General features: G+C 41.3%; 1 protein-coding gene across 1 annotated transcript; it reads right to left on the bottom strand.

Moving 5' to 3' along the window:
• Positions 1-4,886: 4,886 nt before the first annotated feature.
• LOC308095686 (G2/mitotic-specific cyclin-B2-like) lies at positions 4,887-15,978 on the bottom strand (the record flags this gene model as incomplete). The annotated part of the gene is made up of 7 exons (XM_080442729.1): positions 4,887-4,946; positions 5,530-5,630; positions 14,251-14,361; positions 14,509-14,649; positions 15,105-15,350; positions 15,453-15,611; positions 15,856-15,978. 7 exons carry the CDS (start codon positions 15,976-15,978, stop codon positions 4,913-4,915), a joined length of 915 nt encoding a protein of 304 aa, XP_080298855.1. The 3' UTR covers positions 4,887-4,912.
• Positions 15,979-24,170: the final 8,192 nt, after the last annotated feature.

Raw genomic sequence — 24,170 nt, 5'->3', positions numbered from 1 at the left:
CTAGATAATATGTTTGGGTGGGGGAAGCCAAAGGAGCCTATAGCCTGATAAGTTGAATACTAGTTGTTTTTCTGTTTTTGTTTTTTTCACAGCAGGCATAAATTACTGAGGAAATTCCTGAACCACAAACACTTTTTAGCATATACAGTCATTCTTCATCCATAGTGTTTCATACTGGATTCATAGTTGAATGTGTCTTATAGTGTGATTGTGTATTATAACATGATGATATTGCAGTAAAACACAACCTAATAGTGTTTGTTTGCTAATTCGATACATTTTCTTGTTATCTTGTTTATTTCATTACAGTCAATATCTGAAGAATTCCCATCCTGTATTCCAAATCTTGAGCTGTACAGTCCAGTGCTCAGAAAGGCCTCTTCTACACAGGCACGACCACACAGATCTGGCTCATACTACGGCGTTACGCCAGTTCGTCTCTTCAACTCTTGGCATCAGGTATCCAGACAATATGTAGTATGTGTACCGGTATGTAGCTATAATTTTCACTCCAGCGGTGGTTCTCGTTTTCATGTTGAGGACTACCATATATCTGACTGCAAACTCCCATCTGAAAACATTTTTTGCCAGGGACCCTATACAAGATTTGTTAAATAAATATTCCTTATTTGTCAAATGTTTTCAAGATATTTTTGAAAAAGGCCGTCCTACAAGTGAGCTTGTTCATCTGCTATTTTCAAACAGCCAACCATATAGTTAAAGTGGTTAAACAGATTTGTATATATTAAAGGTTCGATGACATTCATTTTCACATTTTTTTTTTTAATGTTTTTTTGGGGGTTTTATGACCTCAATTACACCCAAAAAATTTGAACATTCAGTGGATTTTCTGTGGTCTGGGGTTTTCTGAATAATTAGGCTGAAAAGTAATCTGAGCTTGGCCCTTCGACAGTGAGGTCACAGTCGATTAATCCCGCCCACTCTCCTCCTCGCCCCTCCCCTTCCCTATCCTTTCCTTTGGGGGGGGCGGAGCAGAGGCGATGATTGACAGGCAAAATCCCTCACCAGCGACACCCGCAGGCAAAGATTTATTTTTTCATTGCAGTTGAAAAGGCTTTAGAAATGTGAGACAAAAACACCTACAGTGAATCACTGGAGTGGAATTTTCAGTTAAAACTTTTTGTACACGTTTGAAGGACCAGGACAAAGACTCTGAATGTGGTGTAAACATGAATGTCATGATACCTTTAAACAATTTCACCACCCTGGAACACCCTCAAAGACCCCTGGGGGTCCCCAGACCCCACTTTGAGAACCATTGCAATACAGTACAGTTTGTCCTAATATATAACACATCCTCTGTCTATTTCAGGAAATCCCTGGTTCTGAAAACACACATGTTCCTACTTTGGCCTCGATTATGAGTCCTGCAGAAAAATACATTCCTTCATCAATGGCACGTCCATGTCAATCCATATCTGGGACATACTACGGTGTCAGCAAAGCTCACCAAGAGAAGGTATTTTTTAATTATATGCTGGCAATATAGATGCACTCCATTTTATTTTAAATGTCTCTTTTATTGAAGTATATCTCCATATGATGTGTTCTAAGATGTATGTATACATCAACTAGCCTGGAGATGTCCACAAATGAAAGGGAGGTTGAGGGGCCACATGTTAGATCATGTTGTATGTATTATACTGAATTTGCTAAGTTGAATAGTTTACTGGACATATCTAATGGTGTATATACCGGCGTATATACCGTTACTGTCAACATTGATTTTCTTTTGTAAACAGGATGGTTTACCAGAGTCAACACCAGCTGTCATAAATATCAAAAGATCAACCCGTCCATATAGGCCTCTGTGTCCACCAAAATCTCTAGCCTCTCCTGGCCTTGCTTCACTAGACACACGTTTTAGTTCAATGGACTTGGCTCATGATAGTACAGCATCCTCATCAAGCAGCCAAGCTGGTAGTGAGGCTAGTTCTGCACACAGACTGCCTGTGTGAACTTCACCCGTCCAGAGAGAGCGACAGCAGATCCAGGAAGTGCTCAGAGCAAGAAGAGTGTCAGGAGGCTTTAAACATTCAGATGATGATAATGATGGTAATCATAACAGAAAACACGATGATGATAGTGATATGTTTCTGAAGTGGTGAAGGTGGTTTCATGACTTCTCTTTTCCTCTTTTCTCCCCTCTTCCTTTCCTCTCCCCACAGATCCTTTACTCCACATCTGTGCAGCTCAGCCTGTAGGAGCTTCAGGACAGAGGAGGAGACGAGGGAGGTGTACGAACATCTGACACCGGCGTTTGAGGAGCATAATAGGCTCTATGCACAGCAGCCATATTAGAATGATTTTGGGCCTCTTCCTTACTTCACAGGTGTTACCAATGACACTAATGAAGGCTCTGTTCCATTTACTGTAGTGTAGCACAGTGGTTCTCAAACGTTTTAATTCCAAGGCCTCCATAACTCTGTGTACAAATGGAACCAAATCCATTTGTACACTCTCAGAGTTACACACCCGTAAGGGGTCCATTTGGAACCCCCCCAAGGAACCCACTGGTGCAGCAGAGTGTTTCTAGTGAGCCAACATGCACAATACCAGCACCCTGACTCTGTTTGACCAGAATGTAACAGAGCCTTCATTAGTATCATTGGTAAGACCTGTGAAGGAAGGAAGAAAGAGGCCCAATTTCTTTACAATATGGCTGCTGTGCGTAGAGCCTATTAAGAGCTATGATAAAAGCTGCCGACATCTCTCTTGGCCAGAAAACAAACTTCCAAATGCCTTCGTTTGCCAAAACTGCACCTGGAACTTTCCCCTGGTTGACGACGACTACATTCTTAGTGATGTGATGCATATATTGGCTTCAGGTGGGCCTCCGCCTCGCCTCGTCATATTAGACCTCCAATTCAAGAGTCAGACCAACAATTCTCATGGTTCAAACTGATCATTTTATTATACTAATGGATATTTACATAATTTATAGATGGATATGAGACCTTTGCTAGTTTGCTTTTTACATAATACACATACTTGATGGCTCACAACATTAACAGAATTGATGTTACATGATTTGTTTTTGTACAAACAACAAATATTCACATGACAAGTAGACAGACAAACAGTAGACAACCCTTTGTCATAGGCTGTGTACAAGGTCCCAACACAACACGTGAGCTTGTAGATTGGCCATTTTCTGTCGAGTCACACGCATCCTTTAATTTTGAGCAGGCTCAATCGTCACCCCATCTGGAAAAAAAAAGATAATGTAGCTGAAAGGCAACAAGTCTGCATGCCTGATTCAACCTCAGGTGTTGTCAAGCAGGGGAGCAGACAGGCTCTTCACAGTAGATGACTGCAGCTCAGAAAGGCGAGTGACATTCATCAGCTTGCTCCCCGAGTACTTCATCTTGACGGCCTCGTGGAGAGGGAAAACTAGCATTAGTATTTGCGAACGCAGCGGAAGGAGGCGCGCAAGTGGAGCTTACTATGACACCGTGCTCGGCTTGTGTGTCTCTCTGCGTCTCTGTGTGCAGTATTGTGTGCACTGCCTGTGTGCAGCCAAGTAAATGTCCCATATAGATGTACCATACATCAAATGAAAGGTCTTTGAAAACTGAACACACCTGTCAAGGTTGCGTTTAAGCCCGCCCCTTCCCCCGGAAGCCACGCCCCGGAGAAGGCTCCAAAAACTCCCCATTGAAACCCCATGTTAAATGAAAAGTGCCCGAATCGCTCCGAAACTTTTTCTACGAGGGGTCTACGAACAAATACTTTGGTCTCGGATTTTGGCTCCGCCCCCCGGAAGTGGGTGAAACGGGCACTTCAAACACTTTGTTGAATTGTTCAAAAACATTCAAAGTTTTTTCTTTGTGAATTTGTATTTTTCTAAGATGCTCCTTTTTTTGTATTTCTTATATATTTTTTTATTGGTTACTTTTTTTTAAATAATTATTTTTCATAATTTTTTTTGGGGCGTTTGCTTCCCGCATTCGCGCGTCTTACTTGTAATCTAAACATCCCTATATCTCACTCCATTATATTATGCTACATTATACTAACCCTAGTGGAGAGGGAACATTTAGATTACGGTAGTATTCAGTATTCATCTATGCAAACATCCCTATCTTACTCCCTTATACTATTCTACAATTTAGGCATTTAGCAGACTATCCAGAGCAACTTACAGTAAGCAATTAAGCCTAAATCCTAGAGGAGAGGGAATCTTAGCATTAGTATTCATCTATTCAAACATCCACATCTTACTGCATCAACTTCCAAATGCCTTCGTTTGCCTACTCACCTGGAACTTTGTTTTCCCCTTGTTGACAACGACATTCTTAGCGATGTGCTTCATTATCGGCTTCAGGTGATCCTCGTCACACGTGGTGTAATGCTGCTCTGTAGGAGTCTGCACCACATCATATGTGGAACTTCGTTTTCCCCTCGTTGACAACGACATTCTTAGCGATGTGCTTCATTATCGGCTTCAGGTGATCCTCGTCACACGTGGTGTAATGCTGCTCTGTAGGAGTCTGCACAACATCATATGTGGAACTTTGTTTTCCCCTCGTTGACAACGACATTCTTAGCGATGTGCTTCATTATCGGCTTCAGGTGATCCTCATCATATGTGGTGCAATACTGCTCTGTGGAGAAAAACACCAACTGTTATTCGCGTAAAAAATATACGCACTCCCCCTGCTTTCCCCTTACCAGAGTCAGATGCAGCCTGCTAGCTCCACCGCTAAGCTGGGTGTGCTTATCCATGTTTAGCATGCATACTCCAAAAAATATATTGTATCATTCACGCAGCCATGAAGAGTGTGATGAAGGCAATGGATTTTTCCTTTGCTAGTTTGCTATGACAAGCAGTGAACAGCCAGGCTCTTCACGATAGAGGACTGCAGCTCAGAAAGTTGAGTGACATTCATCAGCTTGCTCTCAGAGAACTTCGTCTTGACGGCCTAGTGGAGAGGGAAAATTAGTATTAATCTATTTAGACATCGCTATCTCACAGTCAGACCAACAATTCTCATGGTTCAAACTGATCATTTTATTATATTAATGGTATTTACATAATTCATAGATATTTACATGGATATATACAAACATATTTACACATACTTGATGATGGACACAACTTTTCTTTAAAAACACTTCTTTTTTTACACACACGCACACAATCACAATCTCGTACATACATACACAACAGTCAACAGCATTACTGAATAGTACGTTAGGAAAGAAGAAAGCAATAACAATAACTAATATATGCATATATACACACACGTAAATACCTATACTGTATATGCACAGACAAAAAAAAAAAGTTATGCCTTTTGTTATTGTTCATTTATGAACACAGGCAACTCAGAGTGATAGAAGTCAACTGACTAGTCGTTGACTAAGTTAAGCCAAGCAAAACGCTCTGTGTCAACAAACTATAATAGGACACAATAGAATACCTGGAGCTAAATAAAGACTCATTACAACATAATGCCATAAGACCCACGGCAGCAATGACACAATCATGCAGAAGAAACTGACCACAGCAGGGGAGCAGCCAGGCTCTTCACTATGGAGGACTGCAGCTCAGAGAGTTGAGTGACATTCGTCAGTTTGCTCTCGGAGAACTTTGTCTTGACGGCCTAGTGGAGAGGGAAAACTAGCATTAGTATTAATCCATTTAAACATCCCCATCCCATCTCACTAACCCTAGTGGAGAGGGAACATTTATATTAGTATTCACTATTCATCTATGCAAACATCCCTATCTTACTCTATGCTACAATTTAGGCATTTAGCAGACGCTCTTTATCCAGACAACTTACGATCAAAGGCGACTCACGTCTCATTCATGTTTGACGTTTGTCCATCCTTTCCTTAACTGTCTTTTGAACTTGACTGTCCGTGCCCTGTATCAAACAAACATTTTCCTTATGCTGATGCCATCCTCGCTCCTCCACCACCATGGCAGTTTTATTGTACTGCTGCTTTCTGCTAACCTGACTGTCAAATGGAAGAAGTTTGCGACACACATCAAATGCAAATGAGATTTCCGGTGGGAGGGGGGTTTACCAGGCTAGCTTTCTGCAGCCCCATACTGGGCTTCAGCTCCACAGGTGAACTTGATTACATTCCAATCAGTGCCAACTGGCCACAACCAGGAGAACTGAACAACAAGCAAACTATTTATTTTACAATTAGTTTACTCACCGCATCCAAGTAACTGAGGAGCGATCAAAGGAACCATAACTGATTTAAATGAGCCTTTTGCAGTTTCACTGTACAAGCCGTTTGTACTTAGACATGCATGGCTTAATCTTTGAGACAAGCATATGCTACTCAGAGACCTGACGTTTGGGCAGGTAACCCCTTAAAAATAAAAGTTTAGGAAACCCCACTACGGGTTTGGACACTCTCAGTACAACAGGCCAAGGCCCTGGATGGCGTCTACACGTCACAAGAATGCTACAGATGAGCCCTGATGTACCATGGATGGACGACATCAGAAATGTGGACCTCTACAGAGGCCTCCCGAGAGTCGCGGACAAGGTCAGGGAGAGAAGGATGACGCTGGCCGGGCACTGTGCCGGGCACCTGAAACTGATGAACAACAAACTGACACAAGGCACCGCTAGGAGGGGAGAGAGGCGCACCACCCATGTAGACGCACGCTCCTGATGGGGGATTGGAAGTTGTGGAGAGCACCAAGTACGTTTTTCTCAGTCTGCACTGTAGCATTGCATATCATCGCCGTCGGGTAGAAACCTTCCATTTCCATATTTCAACTTTTTATAGAAATGAATGCCCTACGTCAGGGGTCGGCAGCCTTTATGACATGAAGTGCCATAAAGTAGATAGTCATATCAACATTAAGTTTAATTATGAAACCACATAAATATTACAGACTGATTTTGATTGTCCAAAGGATGTAATGATCATTAGACTCAGAGCAATAACCCCACCTATCTCTCTGACTCCCTCCCCAGTCAGTTAGGAGTTTAAATGAATGTAGAATTATGTGCAGGATGTCATTTGCGTTTTTTGGGAATCATTAATTTTAAAAGAAAAAAACTCTCACATCCCAGTGTGCCAGTGATCACCCTCCCCTGTGCCAATGCAGATGTAATATAAATAAGATAGAATAAAGGTGGCAATAGTCCAGGTACAAAAAGACATGGTAAAAGTTGTTTAACAGCAGTGAGCATGCAGAATATTGGGGGGGGGGGTACTTATCTATACACACACACTCATACAGTATATTGCTGCTGTCGGGCAGAAACCTTATATCTCCATGTTTCATCTTTTAGTTTTTTCGTAAATGAATGCCCTATACTTCATCATACAAGAGTGTCACACAAAGGTAGTGAAAATAGCAGATCAAACTTGTAGATCAGCTATTTTCACTATTTTAAAATGTTGTAATATAATAATAAAAAAGGAACGGTTTTGGACATACAAGGTGTCCACCCGACAGCAACGATATCTAGAAAATGCAATAAAAGGTATACACAACATATATACGTTTATTTTTCATAGAAGTCTAGAAAGAAAAAACACTATGGGTCTCTAGTATCACAGCTAAGTTAGAACCCATTTGTATAGCTCTCTCATCCTTGCTCTCTCTCACTTACACAGTGTGGGAAGCTGTTGCATTGAAAAGAGAGGCACACCCAAAGCCTGAAGAAATTCAGAGAGAAGGCTCAAACCTGGGCAAAGAAGATGAAAGATGGCAGCAACCAGTCAAACGTGGTGGATCTCAGTGTGATACAGGTACGGTAATAAACATTTTGTCTTTCTATTTTTGCCAGCCATTGCTAGTTCCAGTTAGCACAACAATCGGCTTCCCGACCATTTTCAAATATCTACCAGGTTAGATATTCGGCTATGTCCCCGACTGGACATGAGACAGTATCATACAGTATGAAAGGGTCTTAAGGGCCTTTTCACATATAGACCCAGCAGTCTTTACTTTTCTAATCCATTACACTTATAAATAATATTGCACAGCGCAGTGGGGGGTGAAACACCAGTTTTGTTATAGACTACGAATGTTTTTGTCTTGTTTAGGGACTTGGGTTCATTGACTATGATGTTGTTTTTGTTTAGTAGCCGGAGCTTGCTCTGGACCAGAGCTAAATGATAGCCTGCTTCGCCAGAGTTAGTTTGTCTGTTTGTTATTATTTGGCCATGTTCACCCTGACGTTAAATGTCGCTGATGTTGTGAAGACCAGTGTGGGTTCGAAACGTCCACCTCAACTAAATGAATAGCTGGGAGCTCTAATAAGATCTTCAGACTTCCTTTCTCTTCAGTGCTATCAGATGGACCCATAGCAAAGGGCATCCAATCATTACAAGACACGTTCAAACTGATGTTATAAATGAGAAATGGAACAATGTAGCACCTGCACAGCCTATGTCTTGTCTTAATGTTACTGAGACTGTTTGGATGGGCTGCAAAGATTAAAACAGATCTTTTGGTAGCTCACAATGAGCTACCAAACAATGAGCGAAAGCATGTTGAAACAGTAGAGTTTTTAGCTGATTCTTAAAAATAACCACAGAAGCTGCAGCTCTCAGGCCACGAGGAAGGGCATTCCACGGTCTAGGCGCTACAGACTGAAAAGCTCTTTCACCTTTGGTGATTAACCAGGTACGAGGAATGACCAATAGACCCTGGTCTGCTGACCTCAGGGACCTGCTGGGCACATATGGTTCAAGCAAGTCAGTTAAATATTCAGGTGCCTGGCCATGCAGAGCTCTAAAAGTGAGCACCAGGACCTTGAACTGAACTCTATGAACTGAACAGCCTTATGTCTGGTAGAAAAATATAGTAATGAATAGTTGTTTAATGATTTGCCAAAATATGTCTTAACTGTTAAACTTTTTGCCATCTGAACTTTATTAAAAACTGGGACATACTGTACGTGATTGACTCTAAATCTGAGTAGTAGGCCTCACTGTGAACATTTTTGCTATTGATAAATTGGTCTTGAACCTCATTGAAAGTGGTATTAAAACCGACTTGCAGAGATCCTGCACTAAAGGTTACATTTGTGCACTCGGATATCAAATGAACAGGGTAGGTGTATCTGGACAGGACTAATGTTTGTTTATTTACGTATGACCGTGTTGTTGGCCGATATTGGAAGTGACGCAAACAGAGCATGTTTATCTGCTTTTTTCAGTGAGCGACACCAGCTTAAGACAGAATATCAGGCTTGATATTAAACTGAAATAGCCGTTCATTAGCCTTTGTAACCCTGCCATGAAAATGTTTCTAAGTTTGCTTATATGCTTTTCATTGTTTAAGATGGTGAAAATGAAGGCCCCTCTTGTTGTGGGGGGAGCCAAAAAAAGGCAATAGTGGCAATTGGTGCGCAGACATGATCTGCCCCTTCCAACTCCCCAAAGAGGCAGAAGTGGTCCTAGAAAGGATCCTGTGCCTCTTGGAAGGCTTCTTGCAAGGTAGGTTAGAGCACAATATCTATATTCATGACATTGATCCTGTATTCTGTCCAGATTCAAATGTCAAATATTTAAATAATGGTTAACAATATTCTGTTTAATTTCCAGGTCGATTTCCAGGTGAATTCGTCCACCCCCCACACAGACTACCTGGACCTCTTTAAAGATGAGGGTTATGTTTCTATGGAAAGACCCAACCGCAGAGAACCCATCCAGCCAGGGAGGATCCTCCCCCCCAAAGTCTGTGCCCATCTCCTTTCAATGAACTGCAATCTGAAGATACTGTATATAGCACAAGAACTGATGTCAGTCATCACATTTGGGCATATCGACACACACAAAGTATTTATTTTGAGTCGACAAGTGCTGCTTTGGAGGCGGTTTGTTCAAAACCAGATCACTGGTATGACTCTGAACCTTACTTTCCTTAACCATGTTTGGCTTAAGTGAGTTTGAGGCCATTGATGTGCTATTAAAGATCAATTACACTTTGGTAGTGTGTGGGTTGTGTATTTTACGTCTTATGTGGAACACAGATGAAAACTAAACAAGCTAAGACATGGTGGAGGAAATAAAAAATTTGAGAGTGCCAGTAAATAATGGAGAGATGTGGTCTATTTAACCCCATAAAACAACATCTTAAACCGAATATTTAAGAACATAACTTCTAATGGCAGCTCAGGCGTTCAGTTTGGCATTTGTATTATTTTATATATTTGACACATTTGGCACCTAAATACAAACACATGCACACATTTAGCAAATTGCCTGAGACGGAGGGAAAGAGACACTAGACAGATACACAGGAAGGAACACACTTTTCTACAATTCAGTCATAAGTCTACAATCATCACAAGTCACAACTAAGAGATGTCCTTCAGGTTCCAGTGGAGTGGAGATTGAAGCTTTTTGCAGAACAACATGGGCAAAGATTCCATGTCCTGGACCTGGAACAGGGCTCAAGAGTCAAGTTGTCCTACACCTACAATCTACATGTTGTAATCACATACATTAGGTAGCAAGGTTAATAAGAGTTGATAGATTTATCAGTGACAATAATGTTTTGTCTGCAAGTGTTGCTTTGGAGGCTCTTTGTTCAAAACCAGATCGCCGATATGACTCTGAACCATGTTTGGCTTAAGTGAGTTTGTCTGATGGTGTGAACTTTTACAAACAATAACTTAACATGTCAAAGAGGAGATCCGAGCACTCAAAAAAGTGGAAAGGATATGGAGTTAAAATGCCAACATGTTTCGACCAGTTACGGTCTTCAACAGGGCGAGAACTGAAGACCATAAATGGTCTCCTCAACTTTTTTGAGTGCTCGTGGATCTCCTCTTATTTTTAAGCCTGCATTCCTCCTGATCCTAGAAGCACCTTCAGCATGCTTTTTTAGACATTTTATCTCCTTTGTGCACACGGTTGGATTCTGTGTTTTTTCTCAACTTAACATGTCACTTAATGAATCTAAATAATATTGAGGCAATTTATGTACTCTGTATCTATTTGCAGTGGAAGTTGTACCAGGGCGCCATTGCAGCAGTAACATTTAGTGACCCCTTTATGATGGAATTTACCAGTGATACATTTTACCACAGAACAGTTAGTTGTGTTTAGTACCCTAACCCCATGTCATCACCAGCTGCTAAATGTTTCCCTCATACTTACAGCATACAGCATACAGATTCTAGACCCACGCAAGATGAAGAATAGAATCTTTTGAATAGAGGAGTCATCATTGTACAGATCAAAATTTGCAGTGAAAAGCAAGTGTCAAAAATTATGATTTCTGTTCAGGATTTGTTGAAGGAATGTTCAGGAGATATGAAAAAATATAGAGGCATGATCTACTGATGATGATGTCACCTCTGATTATTCAAAAGAAAACACTCTTTCTGATCATTAAGTGAGATTTGAAGACCAGGAATTGGATAAAAATATTAAGCTTTTAACTAACATCAACATGTACAGTAGTAGCACTGATTTCTGCACTGTTTGTTACGATAATAGTGCAGCAATAGTTCTTGTAACACCAAGGAGGTGTATTTTGGACACCAGGTGGCAGTGTACTACCACTACACATGGGGTTGCCCACATAAGAAAATGTTTACATTTAGGAATGGGTTTGGTGTTGCAAAGATAAAGGAACTGTATTGATTCCAAGACACTGAATGCAGTCATTAAGACAGTGAACACCTAAATTCCCCTGAGGAGCAGTCTGGTGTCTTGCCTTCAAACTTTGCACTAAAACCAATGGGGTTTCTTGCAGATTATGGCAGATATTCTATACCACTGATTCTTAAACCTTTTTCCATTTCGAGGACCTCCAGTTTGATACGCATTAGGCCACAGACCCCCATTGATACAATTTGTTATCTCTGGGACCCCAGTCTATACTTTCCATTTATGCATTTGGTAAAGGTTCATTTATTGGACCCCTGATGGGCTCAGAACCCAACGTTGAGAACCAGTGTAGCCTACTACTATACAGCACGGTGGTATAGACAGTATAACACACATATGGTTCCCCACTGTGTCTATTCCACAGCTTTTCACACTTTTTGTGCACAACACCAACAGACAAGTCAAAATCTCAAGGCACACCTGTATTCATAGCGAAAATAGCCGATCTACAAGCTCAGTATGGCACAATACGAGCTTGTTTTTTGTCTGGGAAAAAATATATAGCTTATAAAGAAATGCCTTAATAAGGACGCCAGGTTGAAAGTGGTTAAAATATTCTTAGTGGGTATATAATTTGCCTCTGTATTGGGAAATGAGTGTGCACAAAATACTTATGTATATTAAAAAATTGTATAGTTGTATTTGTATTAATGCGTGTCTGTCAAACAATCCCAAGGCACACCAATAGGAACCACTTGTCTATTCAATTATTTCTTAGACAAATGAAAAAGTACATAGTAAACCGGGTGGAGGTTTCATGGGCGTGAGAATTACACCTAGTGCCATGACTTTCTTTTAATTCAACATAAACATTACCATACTACTGGAAGGAGAATAGAACTCCAATTCAAGAGTCAACAATTCTCATGGTTCAAACTGATCATTTTATTATATTAATGATATTTACATAATTCATAGATATTTACATGGATATATACAAACATTCTCTCACACACACACACACACACACACACACACACACACACACACACACACACACCTTAATCCCTGGCTCCTAAACATACGGTACATACACAACAGTCAACAGCATTACTGAATCCCTTGCAAGGAAAGCCCGTAGACATGACTGGCATATCCTGCACAACACCACCACAACAGTGTTGCCTCTGGATAGGCTCAAGTCCCGCCACCCGTACAGCAAGGCGGTACAAGAGCTGCTCAGGTCCATCCCTGAGGACCTGTCTACAGAGGCATGGCTGGCGGCAGCCTGGAAGCAGGAGTGGGAGTTGGCCGGGCCCACATGCATCCACCGTTACATCCAGGACCCGGGAGGCGGCATTAAAGGAGAGGCACTGCCACGCCGGCAATGGACCCTGCTGAACCGCCTGCGAACCGGGGTCGGATGCTTCAAAACATCCATGAGGAAGTGGGGCCTGGCGGACGGAGCAGCATGCGAGTGTGGGGAGCCGGAGCAGACCGCTGAGCACATAATCACAGTCTGTCCCCTGTATAAACCACCCTCGGAGGCCGGCCTCTTCGATGTGGGACCTGAGACGAGGGCGTGGCTGTACACTACTGAACTGGAAATCTGATGATGACACACGAAGGAAGAAGAAGAAGAAGCATTACTGAATAGTACGTTAGTGTCAAAGACTGTTAGCTGAATTCTAGAATGAAAAAAAAGGAAAGAAGAAAGCAATAATAATAACTAATATGCATATATACATATACACACACACACATGTAAATACCTATATACGCACAGACAAAAAATAAATAATAAAACTGTTAGAGATTATTGATTTATATACATGCCTTTTGTTATTGTTCATTTATGAACACAGGCAACTCAGAGTGATAGAAGTCCACTGACTAGTAGTTGACAAACTATAATAGGACACTGACACAATAGATAGAATACCTGGAGCTAAATAGACTCATTACAACATAATGCCATAAGACCCACGGCAGCAATGACACAATCATGCAGAAGAAACTGACCACAGCAGGGGAGCAGCCAAGCTCTTCACTATGGAGGACTGCAGCTCGGAGAGTTCAGTGACATTCAGCAGCTTACACTCAGAAAACTTTGTCTTGACAGCCTAGTGGAGAGGGAAAACTAGCATTAGTATTAATCTATTTAAACATCCCCATCTCACTCCATTATATTATACTACATTATACTAACCCTAACCCTAGTGGAGAGGGAACATTTATATTAGTACTTCACTATTCATCTATGCAAACATCCCTATTATTCCTTTATTATAGTATACTCCATTATACAATTAAGGCATATCTTTATCCAGAGCAACTTACAGTAAGCATTAGCAATTAAGCCAGGTAAACACACTGTTCAACACATCACATGCAGAGAGACAGTGTAGTGTCTTAGTAATCTAGGATCATAGGAAAACTAAGAACCTAGCATCAGTCTAAATAATATAGTATCAAAACGTAAATAATCTGTACATTGAAACTATAGGATGCCAGATAAACACATGAACCTAGCATCTGTCTAAATAACATGCTAACCTATATTTATCCTAACGACAACCCTAGTGGAGAGGGAATCTTAGCATTAGTATTCATCTATTCAAACATCCACATCTTACTCCATCAACTTCCAAATGCCTTTGTTTGCCAACTCACTTGGAACTTTGTTTTCCCCTCATTGACAGCAACGACATTCTTTGCCATGTGCTGCATTATGGGCTTCAGGTGAGCCTCGTCATACCTGGTATAATGCTGCTCTGTAGGAGTCTGCAACACATGAAAAACAATCGTTAGGATCATCATATGTGGTGCAATACTGCTCTGTAGGGGAAAAAAACTAGAATCAAAGACAAAATGTCAAGCTAGTCATCTGTACTAATAAGCCAACATATACATTGATTCTATTGAACTCACCCATGGCAGGCCACCCTGTAGCAGCTGAGAGAGGCACAGTGAAGCAGCAGCAATCTCAGAGGGCCGGTAGTGAACCATGTCGTAGTCAAGGAGTGTCAACTCCATGAGATACATGGCCAGCATGTGTCTCTCCACAGTACACTAGAACAAACAAACAACACTACTAAAAAGCATGCTTGCATAATAAATTCAAAATACCCTTCTACATGCTTTATTTATTTATGTTCACACCGTCAGGCCAAATCTGATAATTGTCCTAACCAGATTGGAAATCAGAGTTGTTTTATCAAGTCTGAACAGCATAAAACCTCATGGAAATCTAATTTTCTAAATGTGTGTTTCAGTCTGAACACTGAAACTGTGAACGATCATGGCGCTTGTGGGAAATAGACGATCCACAAGCTTACATGTCAAATTGTGACATGTAGATCTGCTATTTTCAACACAAATCCAAACTAACCACTTGCAAATAACAGTGTTGACAGTCAGTCCTAAAGATCAGATTTTGCCTGCAGTCTGGACAAAGTCTTGGTGCAGAGGGTCAAGTCTGATCACTACACCTTGTATGTTAGTGAACCATGTGAACAGTGACTCACGCTTGCAGCCTTGGATGCTCTCCTGAGGAAGTGCAGGGGCAGCGGGAACCCCAGCTCATAGTTGAGGTACCTCAGCATTACACGCTCCATCTGTTTAATCTGAGTGGTTGTGAAGGCGTTGTCTGTGATGTCGGCAAAGTCCTGGATCCCTGGGGCACCTATTTGTCTCATCTCCTCGTACTTTGAGGCCACCAGCAAGGCAGTGACACCAACAAGCTGGAGCTTCTTTGGTGAAACTGACCGAACCTGTAATACATCACAACAGCTCATTAAAAAAAGAAAAGGAAAAGAAAATAAAGAAAGACAAGAGCAGATCAAATGGCAAACTAATTTGTAAGTTGCCCTTACTTGCAGAAAACGATCCAAGATGGCAACTGTGAGATAGAGTGTCTCCTGCCGCAGCTGGAAACTTAAATGAACCTGGATCAGCCAGTCGATTAGCTTAGCTCGCATGTCTGCCGTTATGTCGTAGCCCTTCAAGAACCCGGGTCGCACAGCCTGCTTTACCTGTACAAACAAAAGACTTCATTACATTGCTGCAAGACGCCAGGTCACATCTAAGCCTGTCACAATTATTACATAATGTTTACATGGCCTAAAAGCCAAATAGAAATTACATTTTTATGTTCCAATGTTCAATTGAAAAACACAATTAAATCGTTAATCGCAATTATTTGTATGACAATGAATCGTCAAGTAAAAAGTGAGTCACATCATGTAGTAAAGAAAACATGCCTCTGGCATCACATACCTCTAGATCCATTAGATGTGCATATATGTCTTTGACATATTCAGAACATAGGTGGGACAACTGTGAGTCTCCTGCATCAATGTCCTCTACTGTGAGAAGCGGGTCAGGGAAGGCCTCCTTCATGGAAACATCTGCAGCTTGTTCTGGACCAGTGGAGGGAGACACTTGAGGAAGTGCCTGAACTCTGGCAACTCCAGTCCTCTGAGAAGGAGAAAAGAATAAAAAATAAATTCAAAACACATTCTTCTTTGAAGTTAAACTGTAGGTAATGTGTTTCTTGTACATAGTTTAAATCACTGGTTCTGAACATCGGGTCCAGAGACCACCAGGGGTCCAAATCAGGGCCGTAGGAGACGGGGGGGACGGGGGGGACTCGTCCCCCGCGGGCCGCGGAGCGGCCTCGCGTGGGCCGCGAACCGGTATTTGGGCCGCGAGGCCACGGGGAAAAAGAGGAGGAAAAAAAAAGCCTCAAATGAGGCCGGCACTAGGACCCCGCGGCCGCTGCCTGGATCGGGAGGGCTGCTGGCTGCTGCTGTGAGCTGCTGTGAGCTGCTTGAAGGTGGAAGAGCGGCACAATCACATTTATTAAGAGTTATAAAAAGAAATAACCGCAAATAACCACCCAAAACTCGGAAATATCCGCCCAGAACCGCGCGCGAGAGGGTGGGGGTGCGTGCGCACGCGACTTCGTGGGCCGGTACAAATATGTCCCCCCCAACTGGGAATGGCTTCCTCCGGCGCTGGTCCAAATGGACCCTTACAGGTCTGTAACTCTGAGTGTATATCGTCACTGTCGGGTAGAAACCTTGTATGTCCATAACTGTTACTTTTGAGGAAATGGAAAAAAGAAACAATTCCAATGGCTCCAATGTAGTTATTATTTAGTCACAAGCTCTTGTTAATACCTGTCATTGGTTCAATATTTATAAAACCCCACACACACTTAACCCATTTAGACTTGGAAAGCCTATACATTGTTATACCTTTCAATCTGGGAAAGCATCTGTCATTTTAGATGTTTCCATGTACTGTATAGCAACTGACAAAATGATTTTAGTTTTCTTTTCTTTTTTTTAATAAAGAAGAGTTTTTTTTCAGAAGGTTAGCATTTAGAGGCCGTTTATAAAATAAATCTGCCTCAGGGCTAAATAGGTTTGGCCATCTTCAAAAACGCGTTGTGACTAGTCGAGTAATTACTTTTGCATGATACGACAACGTAGAGCATTCATTCATTTATATAAAAACATAAAGTTGAAATATGGAGATAGAATGTTTCCACCCGACAGCGATGTTATGCAATGCTACAGTGCAGACTAGCAAAAACTTACTCGGGATTCCAGGATGGACGCTCTCCACACCTTCCTGTCCCCCGTCAGGAGCTCTGCAGTGTTGTTAGCTCTGCTGTCACGCTGCAGTGTGTCTACATAGGTGGTGCGCCTCTCTCCCCTCCTAGCTGTGCCTTGTGTATGTTTGTTTGCCATCAGTTTTAGGTGCCTGCCACAGTGCCCAGCCACCGTTCTCTCCCTGACCTTGTCTGCGACTCTTGGGAGGCCTCTGCAGAGGTCCACATTTCTGATGTGGCCCACGTTCACCCATGGTACATCAGGGATCCTCTGTAGGATTCTTGTGTAGACACCATCCAGGGCCTTGTCCTGTTGTACTGTCTTGAACTGAGAGTTTACAAAGGGAACCTTACATTAGAGGTATACAAATTAAATGTAAACAACGTAATTGTTTAAATTAACAGTCAGTTTAAATTAACAAAAGGATTTCAGTAGGGATCTGAAAAAAAGTATCAAATTGGGGACTGTGAAATTGTAAAGGTTGAGAATAAGGGGTTTAAATATTACCTTGGTGTTAGAAGCCTTGTTGGCAAAGTTGGAAAGGTCTCCAAGAGCAGCTCTCTTTGGAGCACTGTTGGTCTTCCCCATGTATGCAGGGTTCTGCACGTTCATCCACTGTTGAAACTAACATTCAAAAACAGAAACAAAAACAGTTACAAAGAGCAACGTTAAAAATGCACTTGAGGTTTAAAAGATTCACCAAAAACCAATACTGGATCAAATACAACATAAATTAAGCCACATATTAACACCCAAAAGACTCAATCTCAATTCATGTCGCTTGCCGAGCAGAACAGACATTAAAAACAACGTGTTTAGTTAAAAAGCAACGTTCAAACTGCACTTTACGTTTAGAAGTAGTGCTGCACAATTAATCGAAAAAAGATCGTGATCTCGATTCAGACACCTATGCAATCTCGATTTTAAATTATGGCAATTTTTTTTCAAAAAAAAAAAAAATATTAAAAAAAATTTTTTTGCTTAATATTTTTATATTTACAAGAGAATCGTGTGAGAATCGTGATCTCAATTCTCATGGAGGAAAATCGTGATTCACATTTGAGCAAGAATCGTGCAGCACTATTTAGAAGATTCAAAACACACTTCACCAACGTTCACAACATTCAAAATTCACTCAACAACCAACGTTTAAAAGCCGTTAAACCAGCAAACATCACCAAACAGCAACCAAAACAGATCAAGCTAACGCGTCCGTTATAAGCTTGGAAGATCAGTTCGGCGAGCGACACCAACACCATAACGTCAACGTTTAGCCTAACGGGAGAATAACAAGCTTAACTCTAGTTTTTTTTTCATAATTATTTTACTCACCATAACGCTGAACTCCACCGAAGATAAGATAAAACCGTTCAATTCTGAATTTAGTTAAAAAGCAACGATCGACGAAGGTTCAAAACACAGTTCACCAACGTTCAAAATATTCAAAATGCTCTCAACAACCAACGTTTTAAAGCCGTTGAACCAGCAAACATGAGCAAACAGCAACCAAAACAGCACGAACACAACCAAATATCAAATAAGCCAGAAACACCACAAAACAAAAGACTGAAACTCAATGCACGTCGCTTGTCGACCAGCAGAGAACAGATCTTCAAGCTGACAAAGCGTCGGTTATAAGCTTGGAAGATCAGTTCGGCGAGCGACACCAACGTTAACGTTTAGTAACGGGAGAATAACAAGCTTAACTCTAGATATTTTTCATAATTACTGTACTCACCATAATGCTAAACTCCACCGAAGATACGATAAAACCGTTCAATTCTGAAAGCAACTGTCAATAAACAGTGATGTCTGTAGTCTAGTCTTCAGTTATCTACCGCAGGCAGTAGCGAGTCAGAAGTCCTCTGTTGTTGAAGCATCAAACACTGACTGAAGCGCTCTCTCAGCTGCTACCTAGCTGAACGTCCACAGACCGCACGTGACTCCTCTGATTGGCCGGCTGCCCGCCGAATGCACGCCGCTCATTGGTTGAAGGGATGCACATTGCGTCATTTGAAGGTGCGCGCGTTTGCGTGTGGGAAAATAGGCGATCTACAAGCTCACAAAACGCCATGTCAGAGTCATGTCGTGAGCTTGTAGATCAGTAGCTTTCCCGCACACAGCGAAACCGTGGCATTTTAGAGGTTTTAACTTTATTTAACAATGTTATACACACAATACAGTAGGTTTAAACTTCAAAAATAAAATATAAACAAAAATGTATGTTATATTAAATTTACCTATATATTGTGTTTGCGAACAAACGAGTTTTTGTCAACTTTATGATTAAAAAATATAGAATTAAACATATAAATTATATAATGATAGATGCGGCCTCAACTCTCGCGGGGGAAACGTTTCACATCTCGCGAGGTTTGGTTTGTAAACAAAATCACCACGCTGTTCCCTGACTCACAGACACACCCACAGCAAGCAGCCTACACTAACTTTAGTGTCTTTAGTCAAGTTTGTCTTTGTGGAGACAAAACTTGACATCGTTTTCCTTTCGAGAATAAAGAGTTGTGGAAGTTATGGTTGATCGCTACAGACACCCTCCGCGCTCCACGCCATTACAGACGCAAGGCAAGCGTACCAAACTTATGTGTGCAGTTAACTGTAGTATACAACCCTCGTAGACGTATTTATGATTCTGACGTTTTCAATCTACGAGAGTTGTAGGGTGCACTTCCCATAGTGACCTGGACTTTCTGCACTATGCCCCGTAGACACTCCAAACATTGTACAAAATGAAAATAAAGGCACTTACCGCCGAGCCCCAAATGTTAATTGGGTCTACGGGGTAGTAGTGTAATGTAATAATCCATATCTTTCAATAAACAAGTGTTTTAATGCCGTCTGTGGCCGATTCTGTCGGAAGTTCCCAATGGGCGGTAGTGACGGGAAGTGAGGGGGCGCATCCGGTGAAACCCGGAATTACACTAAATGTAAACAAAAAGTCAACGAGGGTGAAAAAATGGCGTTCGGCCACAGACGGCATTAAAACACTTGTTTATTGAAAGATATGGATTATTACATTACACTACTACCCCGTAGACCCAGTTAACATTTGGGGCTCGGCGGTAAGCGCCTTTATTTTCATTTTGTACAATGTTTGGAGTGTCTACGGGGCATAGTGCAGAAAGTGCAGGTCACTATGGGAAGTGCGCCCTACAACTCTCGTAGATTGAAAACGTCAGAATCATAAATACGTCTACGAGGGTTGTATACTACAGCTAGTGTGCAGTGGTCAAGAAACATGTTAATCCGATCGGTGGCCATTTTCTCATAGAGTTATAATGTATCAGACTGCAATACACCTCCCAACCGATAGGGTCGCGCGGTTGAAAGCCTATGCAAAGAATGGCCACCGATCGGATTCAAATGCTTTTTATTGAACAATACGGAAGATGCGAGTACTTTTGAGGGCACGAGTAGTATTGTAACATCCGTGGCCATGAGGTAAGCACTTTATATTTGAAATCTTAACGTTTATGTAGATGTACGGGCTGTAAATGGAGAACGTGCAAACACCAGGTTGAAATTCAGCCATGACGCTCGTGACGGACGAGCGTCGTGTGATCCATGGCTAGCTAACATGCTAATAGTATATAGTTTGTAGTAAATAAATTAACCGTAGTTCCAGTTGACATTTGTCATTATATTGTACTCAGATATGATCTTTGTTCATTTGAGCTGGTTCAAGGAGGACCAAGGCTAAAGTTAAATAAGGGGTGGATGTGTATGTTTGGAAAGCATCCCATTCAAAAACAGAATTTTGTATAGTATATCATGTGGAACCCACTGCATTACAGTACAGTTGGTTAACCCACCCTCTGTTCATAGCAGGACGTTGCCAGTCCACAGTCCATTCTCCATTCTCCTACCACCTCCACACAGGACTGTTGGATTTGTGTATTCTATGTACTTTTATCTAGCTAACTTCATATACTTGGCTAGATTTGTAAACTGGTTCCTTTTGATTGATTGATTAAATATTTTATTAAGCAAAAATGTAAACAGCACAATTACATTTATAATACTTTGCCTAAAAGGTCTGTCCAAAAAAGTCCTTGCTGTCTTGTTTCCATTGGGGTCCTTGGTGTTCAATTCATAGGCATTTATAGTAGCAACAAAACAGTTCAAATATCAACACAAAAATACAGAAAGAATAACACTATATGTACAAACAAAACAAAAAAATGCAGAGAAAAAAAATAACCTGAGGAACATCCTAGAAGAAGATATTTTGAAAAGCAGATAGCTAGCTAGATAATATGTTTGGGTGGGGGAAGCCAAAGGAGCCTATAGCCTGATAAGTTGAATACTAGTTGTTTTTCTGTTTTTGTTTTTTTCACAGCAGGCATAAATTACTGAGGAAATTCCTGAACCACAAACACTTTTTAGCATATACAGTCATTCTTCATCCATAGTGTTTCATACTGGATTCATAGTTGAATGTGTCTTATAGTGTGATTGTGTATTATAACATGATGATATTGCAGTAAAACACAACCTAATAGTGTTTGTTTGCTAATTCGATTAATTTTCTTGTTATCTTTTTTATTTCATTACAGTCAATATCTGAAGAATTCCCATCCTGTATTCCAAATCTTGAGCTGTACAGTCCAGTGCTCAGAAAGGCCTCTTCTACACAGGCACGACCACACAGATCTGGCTCATACTACGGCGTTACGCCAGTTCGTCTCTTCAACTCTTGGCATCAGGTATCCAGACAATATGTAGTATGTGTACCGGTATGTAGCTATAATTTTCACTCCAGCGGTGGTTCTCGTTTTCATGTTGAGGACTACCATATATCTGACTGCAAACCCACATCTGAAAACATTTTTTGCCAGGGACCCTATACAAGATTTGTTAAATAAATATTCCTTATTTGTCAAATGTTTTCAAGATATTTTTGAAAAAGGCCGTCCTACAAGCTCACAACACGTTGTGAGCTTGTTCATCTGCTATTTTCAAACAGCCAACCATATAGTTAAAGTGGTTAAACAGATTTTTATATATTAAACAATTTCACCACCCTGGAACACCCTCAAAGACCCCTGGGGGTCCCCAGACCCCACTTTGAGAACCATTGCAATACAGTACAGTTTGTCCTAATATATAACCCATCCTCTGTTTATTTCAGGAAATCCCTGGTTCTGAAAACACACATGTTCCTACTTTGGCCTCGATTATGAGTCCTGCAGAAAAAGACATTCCTTCATCAATGGCACGTCCATGTCAATCCATATCTGGGACATACTACGGTGTCAGCAAAGCTCACCAAGAGAAGCTATTTTTTTATTATGTGCTGGCAATATAGATGCACTCCATTTTATTTTAAATGTCTCTTTTATTGAAGTATATCTCCATATGATGTGTTCTAAGATGTATGTATGCATCAACTAGCCTGGAGATGTCCACAAATGAAAGGGAGGTTGAGGGGCCACATGTATTATACAGAATTTGCTAAGTTGAATAGTTTACTGGACATATCTAATGGTGTATATACCGCCGTATATACCGTTACTGTGCAACATTGATTTTCTTTTGTAAACAGGATGGTTTACCAGAGTCAACACCAGCTGTCATAAATATCAAAAGATCAACCCGTCCATATAGGCCTCTGTGTCCACCAAAATCTCTAGCCTCTCCTGGCCTTGCTTCACTAGACACACGTTTTAGTTCAATGGACTTGGCTCATGATAGTACAGCATCCTCATCAAGCAGCCAAGCTGGTAGTGAGGCTAGTTCTGCACAGACTGCCTGTGTGAACTTCACCCGTCCAGAGAGAGCGACAGCAGATCCAGGAAGTGCTCAGAGCAAGAAGAGTGTCAGGAGGCTTTAAACATTCAGATGATGATAATGATGGTAATCATAACAGAAAACACGATGATGATAGTGATATGTTTCTGAAGTGGTGAAGGTGGTTTCATGATTTCTCTTTTCCTCTTTTCTCCCCTCTTCCTTTCCTCTCCCCACAGATCCTTTACTCCACAACTGTGCAGCTCAGCCTGTAGGAGCTTCAGGACAGATGAGGAGACGAGGGAGGTGTACGAACATCTGACACCGGCGTTTGAGGAGCATAATAGGCTCTATGCACAGCAGCCATATTAGAAAGATTTTGGGCCTCTTCCTTACTTCACAGGTGTTACCAATGACACTAATGAAGGCTCTGTTCCATTTACTGTAGTGTAGCACAGTGGTTCTCAAACGTTTTAATTCCAAGGCCTCCGCTCCATAACTCTGTGTACAAATGGAACCAAATCCATTTGTACACTCTCAGAGTTACACACCCGTAAGGGGTCCATTTGGAACCCTCCCAAGGAACCCACTGGTGCACCAGAGTGTTTCTAGTGAGCCAACATGCACAATACCAGCACCCTGACTCTGTTTGACCAGAATGTAACAGAGCCTTCATTAGTATCATTGGTAAGACCTGTGAAGGAAGTAAGAAAGAGGCCCAATTTCTTTACAATATGGCTGCTGTGCGTAGAGCCTATTAAGAGCTATGATAAAAGCTGCCGACATCTCTCTTGGCCAGAAAACAAACTTCCAAATGCCTTCGTTTGCCAAAACTGCACCTGGAACTTTCCCCTGGTTGACGACGACTACATTCTTAGTGATGTGCTGCATATATTGGCTTCAGGTGGGCCTCCGCCTCGCCTCGTCATATTAGACCTCCAATTCAAGAGTCAGACCAACAATTCTCATGGTTCAAACTGATCATTTTATTATACTAATGGACATTTACTTAATTTATAGATGGATATATGAGACCTTTGCTAGTTTGCTTTTTACATAATACACATACTTGATGGCACACAACATTAACAGAATTGATGTTACATGATTTGTTTTTGTACAAAAAACAAATATTCACATGACAAGTAGACAGACAAACAGTAGACAACCCTTTGTCATAGGCTGTGTACAAGGTCCCAACACAACACGTGAGCTTGTAGATTG

This window comes from Gymnoscopelus braueri (genome assembly GCF_963280865.1).
Source record: "Gymnoscopelus braueri genome assembly, chromosome: 2".
NCBI classification, from domain to species: domain Eukaryota; kingdom Metazoa; phylum Chordata; class Actinopteri; order Myctophiformes; family Myctophidae; genus Gymnoscopelus; species Gymnoscopelus braueri.
This window is presented reverse-complemented; position numbering and strand designations above follow the sequence as displayed.